Source organism: Rhea pennata, chromosome 1 (genome assembly GCF_028389875.1).
Source record: "Rhea pennata isolate bPtePen1 chromosome 1, bPtePen1.pri, whole genome shotgun sequence".
Taxonomy (NCBI): Eukaryota; Metazoa; Chordata; class Aves; order Rheiformes; family Rheidae; genus Rhea; species Rhea pennata.
This window is the reverse complement of record NC_084663.1, coordinates 75,431,817-75,445,963: the sequence shown is the minus strand read 5'-3', so window position 1 is coordinate 75,445,963 and position 14,147 is coordinate 75,431,817. Positions and strand designations below refer to the sequence as shown.

Below are 14,147 nucleotides of genomic sequence, written 5' to 3'. Positions count from 1 at the left end.
CCACCTGCAAATGTGAGGCATTCTGGCTTCAAACACTAAAAGAAAACATTCTGCTGCAAATAAAATCCAATAAATCCGAGGTACACAGAGATCAAATGCCCCCGGACAGTGTAGTACGGGATGACAGTGACAGGCTGCAATTCTGCCTGGCCCTGAACAGCACCTGGCTGAAGCAAGTCTGAGGAGAGCATCTGCTGGCCGCTCAGCCCTGGGCTTCTACAGGGCTGGAGTTCGGAGTGAGACCTGAAAATGCCACCACACCGAGTCACCTCATTGTCCCTCTTGCTGAATCCAAAAGCCATGTCTTTCAGTGCATGGCCAGCATGCTTTAAGTTTACCTCAGAGAACCTTACTCAGAAGTGGCTAGATTTCAAGCTGGGACACCAAAGTGCAACATATTCATGATTGTATTTAAGTCCTCCTGAAATTTGATGACAAGAATTAAAATTTCTTTTTGGAAATTTTTCTTCATAAAACTAGCATTTATAAAGGAAAAGAGGGCACTGTTTTAACTTTTAAAAAAATAAATATCTTAACCTTAGAGATGAACTCCTCCCCTTGCCTGGAAAGATAAAGTTCCAAGAAATTTTCAGATAATGTGAAGCCATACAAAGCTCTCACAAACTATTCAGTTTTTTTTTTTTTTTAACTCACCTCTGTGTCCCTGAATCTATCCTCATAGTCCAATCTGTCCTTTTCCACAGATGTAAGTTTTAACTTCAGATTGGAAATCTCTGCCATAAGATCCAGCTTCTGAGTTTCAAGAGATGTTCTGCTCAAAAGCTCCTGATTTAAGGTAAAGAGGAAAAGAACCGAATTACTCATCGAAGGGAAAAGAATTCTATGCTTAGTACTAAGATACATCAACAGAAATAGGTAATACATTTCTACAGCTAGAGGCCTCTTTGATGGAGCAAACCATCATATTCGTCCCTCCATGATACAGAGCCCTGGGACACGGTACTTAGCCCATCTGACAGTCTCGAGGCACCTAGGATGCATCTGAGATCATGAGGGCACTATCGCTGGATAACTGTCAAGACTAGGAAAAATACTTGTCTGTCATCAATGTTGCTCTGGGCAGCAAGGAGTTTTGAGGGAAATCCGCCCATCCTGCCAGAGGCTTTAATCCAAACCTCTTTGAAGTTCAGCAGAGAAAGGCTCAAAGGAGAGCAGGACTGGATTCCTGCAGTATAAAGCAACACTGACATTACTAAGTACAAAGACCTTAAAACAAATATAGTAGGAAAAGAGACAAGAGAATTATCCCTTAGTTAAGTGACATCTAGGGATAAAACATCTCGAACTGAAGCACACTGCTCTCACTGAAGCAAAACGCAATTCTGTAAGACAGGACAAAACACAGACAGAAATGCTTCTTTGTGATACCTGCTGCAGCATCTCCTCTGTGGCATTCAGCTTCTCCCTGTGTTCCTCTAGACAGAACTCCAAATCCCGAATCTTTTCTCCTTGCGCCTCTACCTGGTCTGTAAGCACACTTACCTGTAGAGTGGGGATAAAGGAATGCACGTAAGTACCTTGTACCTACACAGCTTTTATCACTTCAGTGACTGTAGATATTAATAATACTGCTGGTTTGACCCCAGAGGAAATACAACAACATAATGATGGTGCACACATGGGTGCTGTAATGGACACAGTGCATGGTGATGCTAACAGAAGAGGAGGGAGAACTTCCCCTCAAGCTTACTGGAATTTTGCCTGAACCTCTAGCAGACGCATCGCACTTTTTCATCTCTTCTCCTGATCTGTCTTGGGAGTTTTCACAAGGGAGTTGCCATTGCACTTTACAGCCAGCCTGTAAGCAGCAGATCTGCTACTGCTCCCTCACCAAAAGCATGCTATGTCAGTATTTTGTAACACATTAAAATTAAAGATGCCTTTGGCTGTGACAGTGCATTGACTAAAGACTACTAGCTTCTACATTAAAATTGAATAGTTAAACCTCATTAAATGCCAGTTATTCTTTCTGAGTGATTACACACAGCATATCACACTCTACAGCTTCTTCTTTTCTGAAGGATAAAACCAAAGGAGGTTAAAGCACACCAACTGAGGCAAGGCAAGAATGACCAAGACAACACCTCTGAGACTGCAGGCTCCCATTTAGCCTTTTTTGAATAAAAGTTTGTTTGTTTTAAACAGGCTCCTTAGAGGGAGTGAGCACTGCTGCTGGGAGCAAGGATAAGAGAGCTGGAGCAGAGCCCTGCACCGTCACAGGCAGCCCTCAGGCCAGGTCCATGTGAGCTGACATGGAGCTTCTTCTGCAGAGCAGACGGAGGGCTGCCAGGTGATCCAGACACCTGATGGCAGGAGAAGCCAGCTGGCAAGGGCAGCTGGAGTGAGTTCCAGCACAGTCCAGTCTCAGAGTGGGACCTTGGAGGGGTTTGTCCCCTCCTGCCCATCAGCCGGTTCCACAGTTTTCATCGCCTTCATTCCCCTCCAGAGCGTGGCACATGCCTAGTGGCCATGGTGGGATTCTGGTAGGCATAATGACAGGACATTTGTCACCTCCTGCGGACATCATGTGAACAGTCAAGGAAGCACATGGTCTTAAGGATATATAGGAAAGCAAGAAGATGATGGCCTTGCAGACCAACTTGGCTAACAAGATTCAAAAAGAAGATCAGGCACACAGAGAGGAAGGCACTTCGACTTTTACAGCAATCTAAATTCACACGTATCCACAACCTCATTAACCCCAAGGCATCAGCAACACTTCCAATCACTGTGTGAGATGGTACAGCTGCAAATAAATCATCAGAGGTTTAATCATATAATACAGAAAAGTCTTACTAATGCAAGAACAGAAGAAAATAATTTAGGTGATGACTCACCTGCAGAACAAGAGATTCCTTATCATTTTCCAAACGTGCCAGCCTTTCTTGATACACATCTCCATTACCAGATATGTGTCCATTAGTCTGAAAGAGATATCAAATATTGTGTCTGCCAGTTACTGTATGACAAGCATCATCCTTCAGTATAGCTTTAAAACCATTCTATGCCAGAAACTAGTCAAATGCGGCAACATGAATTGTAATAAGGACATTTAAAATACAGTATTATGAGGCAAACATATCTCAATGGCAGGGTCAGTCTAAGTCAAAAGGGCTACGCTGACTAACGTCGCCTAAGGATCCGAGATACAAAGCTTTCTATGCTGTAAACTTCATCTGCTTCAAGTAGCAGCCGTAGGTAATTAGCTATGGCACAAATACTTACAATAATATTAATACAGCTGAGAATAATAACATTAAACAATTCTGTTGTAATAAGCTTTTTTTTTTTGATTCATAGGCCCTTAATATTTTCAAGTGGAACACTACTGTATGGAGAATTTAAGCCTCCTGACAACACGTTTGCTTTTCTTAGCCAGTGGAATACCAAAGGTCTGCAAAACCACAGGCAGAAAACCACTAAATATGTCTCAGAATAAAACAATAAAAATGTCTCAGAAGCACTATTCTTGTTTAACTTATTAATATGATACCATCACTTGTTTACTTAGAATGGCAGTTTCCTTCAGTAAGGAAACTTCAGTGGGAAGTAAATAAAGTTTTCTTAAAAACAGAGCATAACTGGTAAAAACATTCTCTGAAAACACATCACAACATGTAAAAGAATCTAAATGTACACAGATCCAACTTTCAACTCACGATGCTGCTGATAAGAACAACAATTTTTGCATGTCAGTCAGTGTTACAAACACACAGAGTATTACTAAGCTGCACAGTTTAAGAACGGGTTGGTAATATTTCTCAGTCCCCCAAAGGGTTACAAACAAAATAAACTGGCAACGAAGGATACCAGATGACAGTTCAGGACAAGAACTGTTCACGGCCTTGAAGACGAGAAGGGAAGAACCTTTTGGTGACCCAATTCTGCAGATTCTCTTACTGTGCATTCAGCATTTTGTTAACAAAATTTGTGCTCCGCGCAAGTAAGCCATACTTGCAAAGAGACAAATATCCCGAGACATTCAGCAACTGGAAAAAAAAAATCAGCTTACAATCTGTATAATGTGCATTATGCTTCTTGCAAGTCAAACAGTTCTTTTAAACACACAGTAAGAGACATCCATTTTAATCGCATCTCTTTATAATGCTGCTTTAGGCTAAAGAGAAACAAAAATACATGTTAATACTACCCAAGAGTCCACAGGAATCAGCAACTTACTTTCTTCTTACTAATTTCAATGCTCTGAAGCGAAGAATTTTTTACTCAATCCATACAAACATCTGTCTCCAAGCAATTTGTAATACAAGCTGCAATCAAACCTCAGTCCAGAAAAAAAAAAGTCATGTTGCCATGATTGCATAAATCAGAGAAGTTTGAGAATCCAGACTAAAATCCAACGCACTGAGCATAGAGCCTCCTCCTGGCTTCGAGAGGCCTTGATTTCCCTCTGAATATTTAATGGCAAGAAACTGGGCCACTGCCTTTCACGCCCGTATGCACCAGCAGAGCAACCTAGCCGTGAGAGGCCACCCTCACTCATGAGCTGGAAACCTCAGGTTTCTGCTTTCAATCTCCTTTCCAAGCAGCTTGTCTCCCTCGATTACTGAGGATGCTTCAGATGAGCCAGCAAAAATACCCTTTGTACGTTACATGCCTGAGGTTGAGTGGTGTAAGAAACACTCTTGTTTGAATTTGGAGGGGGTGACAGCCACAAACCACCAAGACTTAGCTAAAGATTAGAGGCAAAGCAAACAGGACAGGCTACGAAGTGTTTGACCGCACCTTAGCACTCTCCTTAAGAGATCAGGCTGTATCCTGACAGCTTTTAAATCAGTGTGCGGCAGCAGAACTCTCTCTCAAGCATCTACACACATAACTTATACATCATCTTTCCCTAAATTGCCAGGAGCTACAGTAGGACCAGGAAAGCATGCACCCGAGTAATTTGTATCAACATCTCATACCATAATAATACCCTGAATTCCAAATTTTGAAAGGTTATCTTGTATCCAAACCATTTAGCAGTAAATTACCAGGCCCTCTGACCATCTAGCATCTCAGCTCCAAAGCAGAAGTACTCTAAACTTCTGAGTTTGCACTTTTTCCCAGCCTTTACCAGAATTCAGGCTCAGGCCATAGGATCTTCATTCAAGGTCAATGAGATCTTCAGTTTTCTGATAGTTTAATTTAGGTGAAAAAAGTCCAAGAGTTTCTGAAATAGCTCACTACCTGATAAGCTAACAGAATATCCTTTAAACTGTGTGACTTGACTTTGCACAGATAGTGCTAACAGCAGGTTTTTGCATATCACCTGTTATTCTGTAGCTCCTTCCTCACTTACAGGCCTGTATATCTTAAGCACTTATTTGGTCTCCATCATTACAGTATCTGTATTTTGCAATACATAGCACATTTATCATTACAGTGCATGTCTCTGATGTTGGAAAGTGGTATTTAGCCCCCACTACAGATAGGCAACAGAGGCACAAAGACATCCTCTCTCCTGCAGGCGCTCACATGGAAGTCCTTGTCAAAGCACAAACTTTATTCCTAGCCTTCCAAAGGACACATCCGTGCCCTAACCACTGAACCTCTCACTATCAGTGTAACCAGACACAAAACCAAAGACTGCATGAAAAAGGATTCGGCGCTGTAAGTATTTATTTTACACTACAATGAAAATGTCTTCCCAATGCTGTGAAAATCAATGTGGTGTTAAAGCACACAGCGTTAGTCATTGTGCATAACATCTTGCTAAGACACCCTTGTTGTTAAACTCTCTTCACATTCCTCAAAAAAAAAACCCAAATCCTGTTTTGCTCAGCAACTCATATTGGGTTTTAAAATAGAAGTGTTTGGAGAGTGAGAGTTCAGCCCGTATCTGCATATCACCATGAGAAATAGAGAGGAAATGATGTGAATCATAAGCAGAACTGGAGTACAGATTATTTTCCCACAAAACCAAATAATATCTAAATTTATTCAGTTTTACCAGCAGTGGCCAGGGACATTTTATAAAATCTGCATAAAAGCAGACCTCCTGCAATCTACTGAAAACAGCAAACCTCATGTAAAACTCAACAGCAGTTTGCTTTTTGTCTGAAACATGGCATCTTCTGCATAATACCTGGAATTAACTCTGCAATGTCAGAGCACGTTTTAGGTATGAAAAGGCAGAAAGTCATTGACTTTGGTTACAGACGTAATGCCAGCTGTTTCCGAGAGCAGCAACGCTGGTGTTTCACGCAGCAGTCCAGAGATGGGGACCGGTGGGAACAGCCATGCAAAACCTTCCAGCAGGTCTCCTCTGCTCTGTCCTCTCCCCAGAAACAAAAAAGATGATACCAGGCACATTTTTCCTCGCACGGAAAAGGGAAAGACACAGCTGCCTTGGGCAATAGGGCGGCAGGAGCAAGAAACAGCAGAGGAAAGGGCTGCAGGGAGTTTTAAAAGATAGAGGAAAGGTTTCTCTGCACTTGGAGGCTCACAGCCTCCTCTGGGACAGAGCCTGGCAACTATTGCTCAGTGCAGAGCAAAGTGAAAAATAATATTTGATTCAACAACAACTGCAAGAGTATTTGAGGCATTTTGTAGGTCTGGACCAAATTTGTATCATTTGAGTCTATACAGGATTAACACAGTTTACTAGCTGCAAAAAGCAAGCTTTTTCCATCTTCCAAAGAAGGCTCTCCTTCATCAGTAACCTAAAATTTATCTTGAATTAAACTGTTAGACTTCGCACGTGTTTTTAATTTAGGGATTAGCTGCAAAACACGGGATGGGAAGAGAGAATGCAGATTTACCAACACTGATCTTAATCCTATAAACAAAAGAACAGTTGTCATGATGCCACCGAAGCTTCTCAGAAGTTTAAAGTTAAGCACTTACTTAAAATGCCTTATAAGATCAGATCTAGTGTGCTTAAAACTCTGCAAGATCAATCCATTACTAATCTGTTAAATATGTGTGTAAGCTTTGTTTGCAGTCATGCAAGTAAAAATCTATATTGCTCTAGCAGGAATTATTCCTGTAAGAAGCAGATACATCACAAAACTTTCAGTTTGCCTGCCCTCTGTCTTTTAATCCATTTTCCCTAGAACTTATTTAGCCTTCTAAATCACAGAGAAGTTTCTAAAAGCTCCTGTTTTAACCTGCTTATAAAACATTTTATTGTTTCCCCTCAAACATTGAAAACTCCTTTCAAAAATAAAACTCCTCTTTAGCCTACTGTAGCTGATACCCTCATTATCCTTCACTTTCTCTTCTGCTTTTGAGAGAAAATAAGGAGAACAAATTACACTATTCCTGCTGAAGAGGTGAGCTGATTTATATAACGGGTTCCACCACTCCCCAGCATTATTTTTGGTCCGTTCTTTGTGTGAGAAATCGCACCGACTGTTTGGACCACTACAGCACAGTCAACAGTTAAGCAAGTGAGCTGTCCTGGACATCTCCTTCCTGACCATCTGGAGTGAAATTAGACTTCATTAACATGCTTAAGTTGTTCAAATCATTCTAATACACATTATCTACATTTAGCTAAGCACAGCTATTGCTCACTCTGTTTTAGGGAGTCCCCTGCAAAGGGGTTTTTCAAAATCACTTGGGGGTCATGGACAGACCCACAAGGTCCTCCAAACAAACTGCTCACCACCGGTTTCCCCGTCACACAGAGTGGTGACGGCTTTGCCCTTCGTGTGCACCAATTCCACCCCAAATTCATGCTGGAAGAAATGACCCAAAGCAGGGTGTAGACACACTGTCGGGAAGTCCATCGCTGTCCCCACAGCCCAGCATCTCCTACTTTTCACGCTCCCCTGCTCAGCCTGCTCTACAAGCTACGACAGCAGGCATGCAGATCCACTGCCAAGTCTTTTTTTAAAGTTTACAGAATAGTTCTTAAAGAATGAGTAGGGGAAAAAAGAAGAAACACTCAAAACCCCACGTTATAGCTTAAAGGCTTTGCTAAAATACAAGCGAATTCTCAAAAGAAAATCAGCCCAAAATAGACCTTCACTCTGATGAATTTACCTGAAACATTTTCTAAACTTAAGTAACACGGCCGTTGAATAGGGAAGGTGAAACCATTTCAAAATGTTCAGTTTTTTCAAGAGCAGCTCAGCTGGTATCTGATACAACGGAAAGATGAAATGCTTTTCCCAAGCAGTGCTACCCAGCCACGGCTTGTCACACGGATAAATGCGAGAGCCAGAACGAGCACAGAGCACGAGCACATTCTTACCTTATTTAGCCAGACACAGTGGCCGTGAATGTCCCAGCTATACTCCATATCGGTCATAATTATCTTCATGCATTTAAGGACGTGAGCGACTACGGCACAGAGCTGAGGCTGAGCACGGTGGCCCTGGCGGCTCAGCGTGGTGCTGCTGGGGCTCCTCCGCTCCAGCCACAGCACAGAGAGGTTAACTGGAGGCAGATCTCCTCATCCAACCAAAGACAGAGGAGAACGTGGCACCAGAGTGGGAGACGTGGGAAGCGAAGCTGCGAAGAGGCACTCCTCACAGGCGGCAAGCAGCTCCTCTGGGGAATTAACACATCAAAGCCCATGAGGAGCAACCTTTCCTCTAAGCTGAACCTGGAGAGTTCTACCTCAAGCACAGCAATGTGCCAAGCACAGAAATCCCAGACAACAAGATCATTCCCACATGGCCAGGCTCCTGTCTGCAACGGCTAGGGGCTAATTTATTCCCTTCATTAGCTAATTTCCTCTCCAGGGGCTAAGCTACCAGACAAGACGGATGGACCTGTTGACTTCGGATGTTTCCTGCTCATGACCCTCCACCTGATGTGCAACAGCCACTAGAATAGAGCACAGGACAGGGGTCTCTGCCCCAGTCCACAAGGGTCAAATCCACCCAAACACAGACACCCAAGGGTGGCCCATGTTCTGGATTACTTCATCCAGTCCCGAGAACACTCAAAAAATCACGTGACAAAAATGGGCTGGAAAAACCATTTTCAGTGAGGCATGGAGCTGGGCTGGCTGTAGCAGGTGAGCTGTGCTACCATGCATACCTGACCGGAGTGAAAGCAGCCCCCCACACATGAAAGCTGCCCATCTCCAGAAATGCTCATCTCATCCCTCTCTGAAGAGCCTCCCTGGTGAGAGCAATTCCACACCTCCCTTGTCCATGGAAATAATTCAAGTTAAAAACACAAATAAGAGAGATTCCGACCCCACTGCCCCACTGCAAGAAAAACAGAAGGGAATTTTCTTCTCTTGATATGCTATTAATTTTAAAAGCTGGAAGAACACATTTAATTTGCATGCAGGTGCCAAGAATAAGAGGGGAAAAAAGTTAACTAAGCAGTCTCAAATCTCATGTGTGGCTTGTCTCCATTTATGTTATACTTAAGAATCATTTAATCCAACCATAACAACCAACTTCTTTGTCCTTGCATTTAAGTTGCAATTCCTCCACAACATCAGCATCATTACTAATTACTAATATTTTTGACCTCAGTGCCCTCACTCCTAGAGTTCTATGCTTACCTGAAAAAGCACAGCTCTTATTAACAAAACCAGGATATTTATAATTCATAACGATGGATAAAAATCTTCAAAATATGAGCACTAAAGAACACAGAAAAAAAAAGTGAAAGAGGAACAGGAACAGAAGCAGTGTTCTTTAAGCCAAACTCACGTATTTTGGATTGCAAATCATGATTTTCGAATGCTCTGCCACCCTGCCGTTGGGGCTGCTCTATAACCAGAACATTTGCTGAATGCTCGAGAACTGGAGTGCACAGATTTTTCTTACTGCTGATAAACTCATCCAAGATGCATGAAGATGCCAAGCAAAGAAGTGTTATAAATGAATCCCAATTATCTTCCAATATTGAAAACACCCCAGTCTGGACAACCATCTTTAGCAAGAAACACACAACTCCAAATACCTAGCAACTTTAGATGAGCTGAAAACGTACTCCGAGTAACCTCTGAAGACCCTTAGAGTTTGTTGCATTTTAAAGCTCTCCTATTCAACATACACTGCTACAGACAGTCGCTTCTTAAGCAAAAAAAACACAGTTTCATGATGCTGATTCATGATCATGTTGATCATGCACATTTTAAAGCAAAAGTATTATCCTGGCTCTTTTGTTCAGGAACCCACCACAATCGCCTGACCAGGACCCACTAGGATGAGGAGCTTGGGGAAGCTGGCTGGGAAGGGAATTGCCACCTGCTGTACCCTCCAGCCTCCTTTTTCACAAGACAGTTGGTTTCCAACTTTCTGGGAAGACTGTTGCATAAGACATTAAAAAAAAAAAAGTACTGTCAAGAAAAATAATAACCAGAAAGAAATCTGTCTCGTTTGTCTCAACTGAAGAAAAACTGAACATTCATGGCTAGCAGCAAATTTTTTAAGAATTACTCTTCCACAGATGAATCTATCAACTTCCAGCTGAACAAAATGGGGCTGGGTTGGTCTCGCAAAAGGCAGAAATTGATTTAAAATGGTCTTGTTACTGGTAATGACATCACAGATTACTTGTAAATTGTCTATATTCAAGCCAGAAGTGACATTTTTCCAGAGTACAGCACATGCTTTATAAAAGTACACAAGAAAAGAGACCAAACACTTCTACCAATCACAGGAAAACCTGGAAAAATGCTAATACCAATCTATAGTAATGATCTGGCTACAGAGTTCGGGGCTGATCCCCATTTCCGTTTGCACACTGAAAGTACACAGTCTCAACACTTTTCAACTTAAGGAAGGCCTCAGTCCTCTTCCAGACTTTGAACACGTGGCCTCGTTTCTAATTAAATCACAGCATTCATCTGCCACCAGCTTGCACATGGAGACATGTGCAGGTTTTCAGCTACACAGCAGTCATTTTTTAGTTCTATGAAAATCGGAGGGGGGGGGAACAGCTAGAAATGGTGTTTTCTTTAGTTAAACTGACTTATTTGTGCATCAGAAAGCTGCATTTACAACTCCTCTGAGTCCCTCAATGGGAACCACTTGGTCACTCCACTTGGAAGGGCTCTGCCAGAAGTTTGGATACCCTGCACCCAAGCCGATGTCACGTGGCCATCTGGCATCTACCAACTGAAACACCTTGCATGAGACCAAGCATGCACCAAGCATGAGATCTTTCAACTCTTTAGCCCCTTGTGAGTGCTTATATAGTCTTTTTAAATACCTGCCAGGCAAAGGAAGTGGTCCCTAAGAAGCAATACTGTGACACAAGACAGTCAGTTCTGACACGCCAAAACTGAACACTCTGTCCCGTTTTACAGAAGTGAGCAAGTCTGGGAGGCTGCTGTCAAAACCCCTCCTTGACTGGGACATCAGCAGTTTCCCTTCAGAATGGATTTTTTTGTGTGTGTAACACATTGTTTGGCAGCTGTGAACACTATTTTTGTTTTCTTCTCAGATGTCAGAACCTTGGCTAGAGCTTCAGATGGGATATCATGCACCAGCACCAGTTTGATATAACTTGTTCACAAGTGAAGGATTGAACTGACTTCAAATCAGGGAGCCGTCTTCCCATCCTTTATAGGATAAGTGTTATTACAGAAAGTCTTTCCTAGAATCACCTGGGCATTTCACCTAACACCTTCTGTGCACAGTCAGGGACCTACAATATTGGTAATTCTTTTAAATCTCATGATCCTTGCCTGTAGCACACTATGAACATTCAGTCTTTTGTACTAGGGGTTTTAAAGACACCACAGATATAATTAGGGCAATACTGTGAGGGATGAGAAGTATAGATCGAATAGATATGTAATCTTTTGTACTCAAAGCCTGTACACATTCTTTTCAGTGATCAGGATTCACTAAAATCAGTAATATGGAGCACTTCTTCCGAATTCAGCTCCCAGCTGTAAGGAAAACCATTACCGTCTCATTGCTATTTGGTGATCTATGTCAACTGACTCTGAAGGATTTTGTTCCACGTCCTATCGGGCAGGTATCCTCAAATCACACCTTTGTCACTACCAGGGGCAATAATTGGTCAGACACTGCTGCCTGAAGCAACAACCAAGCTTCACTGCTGGGCTCTGTTGCTCCAGAACAGCACATACAGTAGATAAGCCTCACTAAGTGTGGACTACTGATGTCTATGCAACTCATACTATTTTATTTTCCAAGGCTATCTGGCATATGAATATTTAAAGTCCATATTTGCACAAAATCTGTTATGCCCCTTGATTTCCGTTCCACGCAGACCAAAGACTACTTACAGCAATGTTCAGCGCTGTATGTTACAGAGCAAGGAAATGCTGATGGTCGCAAGAACTATCTGCTTTAAAGATCTGACCAAAATCACTCCCACCTCCTCCTCCTGATCTTAATGTTTTCTGCCATGCTTTGACAGAGTGGGCGAGATCCAAACCCCACTGGAGCCAACGGAAAAGCTCCCATTTGCTTCATTAAATTTCAGGCGTTTTCAGTTGAGTAGAGTAAGCAGTGGTTCTCCCCCTCAAACCCCTTCTGCAAGACAGCGCGCATCCCCTCGTTAATTCAGGTCTCCATCTCTTCTCACGGAGGCTGCACACAGCCCGCGGCCACTAGATGGCACGTCAGGTCAAAGGGAAGCAACTTCGGTTTGATGGGAAGAGCGCCCAGTTTCGGGTGCAGGTTTTTCAAACGCTGCCTCTGACAGCAGCCTGCAGTAAGAACGCGTTCCGTGTCACACAGACCCACCACTGTTGGACCTTTCCTAGAGCAGACCCACAGTTCGTGGCATCTGGTATCCCAGCTTCAGCAGCACCCTATCACCTTGGCCCACGCCAAGCGTGTCAGAAGAAGGCATGGGGACACGGCTGTCGACAGAGTTGGCAAAATCTAAAGATTTGCACACTCGCAGCTGTCACTCTGGTTTTTAATAGTTACAGACTGACTTAAACTCTGAAGCATGATATCCCCCAACAAGTCTTAACTTTCATTGCTAGAGCTTCCCTGAAATTTCTGCACACCTACACCACCATAGGAACGCAAATTCGGCCACAAATCACAAGCACAAGGACTCCTCTTTGGACCTGCTGGAAGGTTGCCAATCACAGGGCAGCTGGAGGCAAAAACAGTGGGTCCTTCAAAAATGAAGCTGTAACTTACCTTCTACTAACCACAAATTTTTCCTTCTCAACGTTCTCTTCAGAGAGACCCCACCCTTGAATAATATTTAATTTGGAGGGAAAAACCAAGGCTCAGGGAAAGAATAGCCTTTTCAAGTATATTTTGGTGTATTTTTCAAGCTAGAATAACAAATAATGAGAGACTGACAAGCACAGAAAATAGAAATTTGATTTGGTTTTCAGATTAACAGGATGCTGAACTTATACCACTCACTTCCATTGTAAGTAAGATAGGAAGGCCAGTAACAACACTGGCACTTGTAGAAAATGTTCTGTCAACAGAACATTTTTAAAGATAAATTCCTATTAAAACAACTTTTTTCTATTTAAGTGTCTGATTCCTATAAAAATGTCCTTCCCCCACTTCAGAGATGAAACTCCCATTACTGAACATTTTTTCCTCACTCAAATGAGGCACAGTGGTACATCAAAGATAGCATAGGCCAACATCTTGCATGAGGTACCTGAACCACAGCTTTTCTGATACCCCACAGCAGCATCTGCACATCAATACCTCTTCCTTTTGGTTCTTCCATACTTACTCTAAAATTTCAAACTGCCTTCATAAAATACATGCCACTTTGTCTGAGCCAGGCATGTTAACAGGTAAATAAAACATAAGTCAGTATTTTATGGGTGAAACAAGGTGCCACCATACCATTTGACTCTGGAGCCACTCAATCAGAGCCTCTGCCGTTGAATCTGGGACCTGGCATCGCAGCCCTTCTCTTTCATCTGCCTCCATCATCTCCAGCAGGCCTCGCAGATCCTCCACCAGATGCAGCGCTCGCAGGCCCCCCATGAAAGGTGAGGTGGGGGACTGGCAGTCAAATATGCCATTGGAATACTCCAGCGCCTTTGAACCTGTGTCGAGCAAAACCACATGGAATAAATCACAGAGCTAATGGATAAATACACAATAAGATGAGCATGGTTTAGACATCCTATGCATCTTCTCCCACCAATGCAGACTTATCTTAACCAAACTCAGAGCTGGTCCTGGCTGCTGCCCCTTCTCGCATGTTGCCATATATCACACTGCAATTTGGAG

General features: G+C 42.8%; 1 protein-coding gene across 7 annotated transcripts in view; it reads right to left on the bottom strand.

Moving 5' to 3' along the window:
* The window catches only part of PPFIBP1 (PPFIA binding protein 1), a 126,859-nt gene that overhangs the window by 40,326 nt on the left and 72,386 nt on the right, over positions 1-14,147 (bottom strand). For all 7 annotated transcript variants that reach the window (XM_062592096.1, XM_062592104.1, XM_062592112.1 and 4 more), the window contains exons 4-7: positions 13,755-13,960; positions 2,859-2,945; positions 1,390-1,503; positions 655-786 (exon numbers count right to left, since the gene is read on the bottom strand). In XM_062592096.1, coding sequence (XP_062448080.1) covers positions 655-786; positions 1,390-1,503; positions 2,859-2,945; positions 13,755-13,960 — 539 coding nt within the window. The remainder of the gene's footprint in view (positions 1-654; positions 787-1,389; positions 1,504-2,858; positions 2,946-13,754; positions 13,961-14,147) is intronic.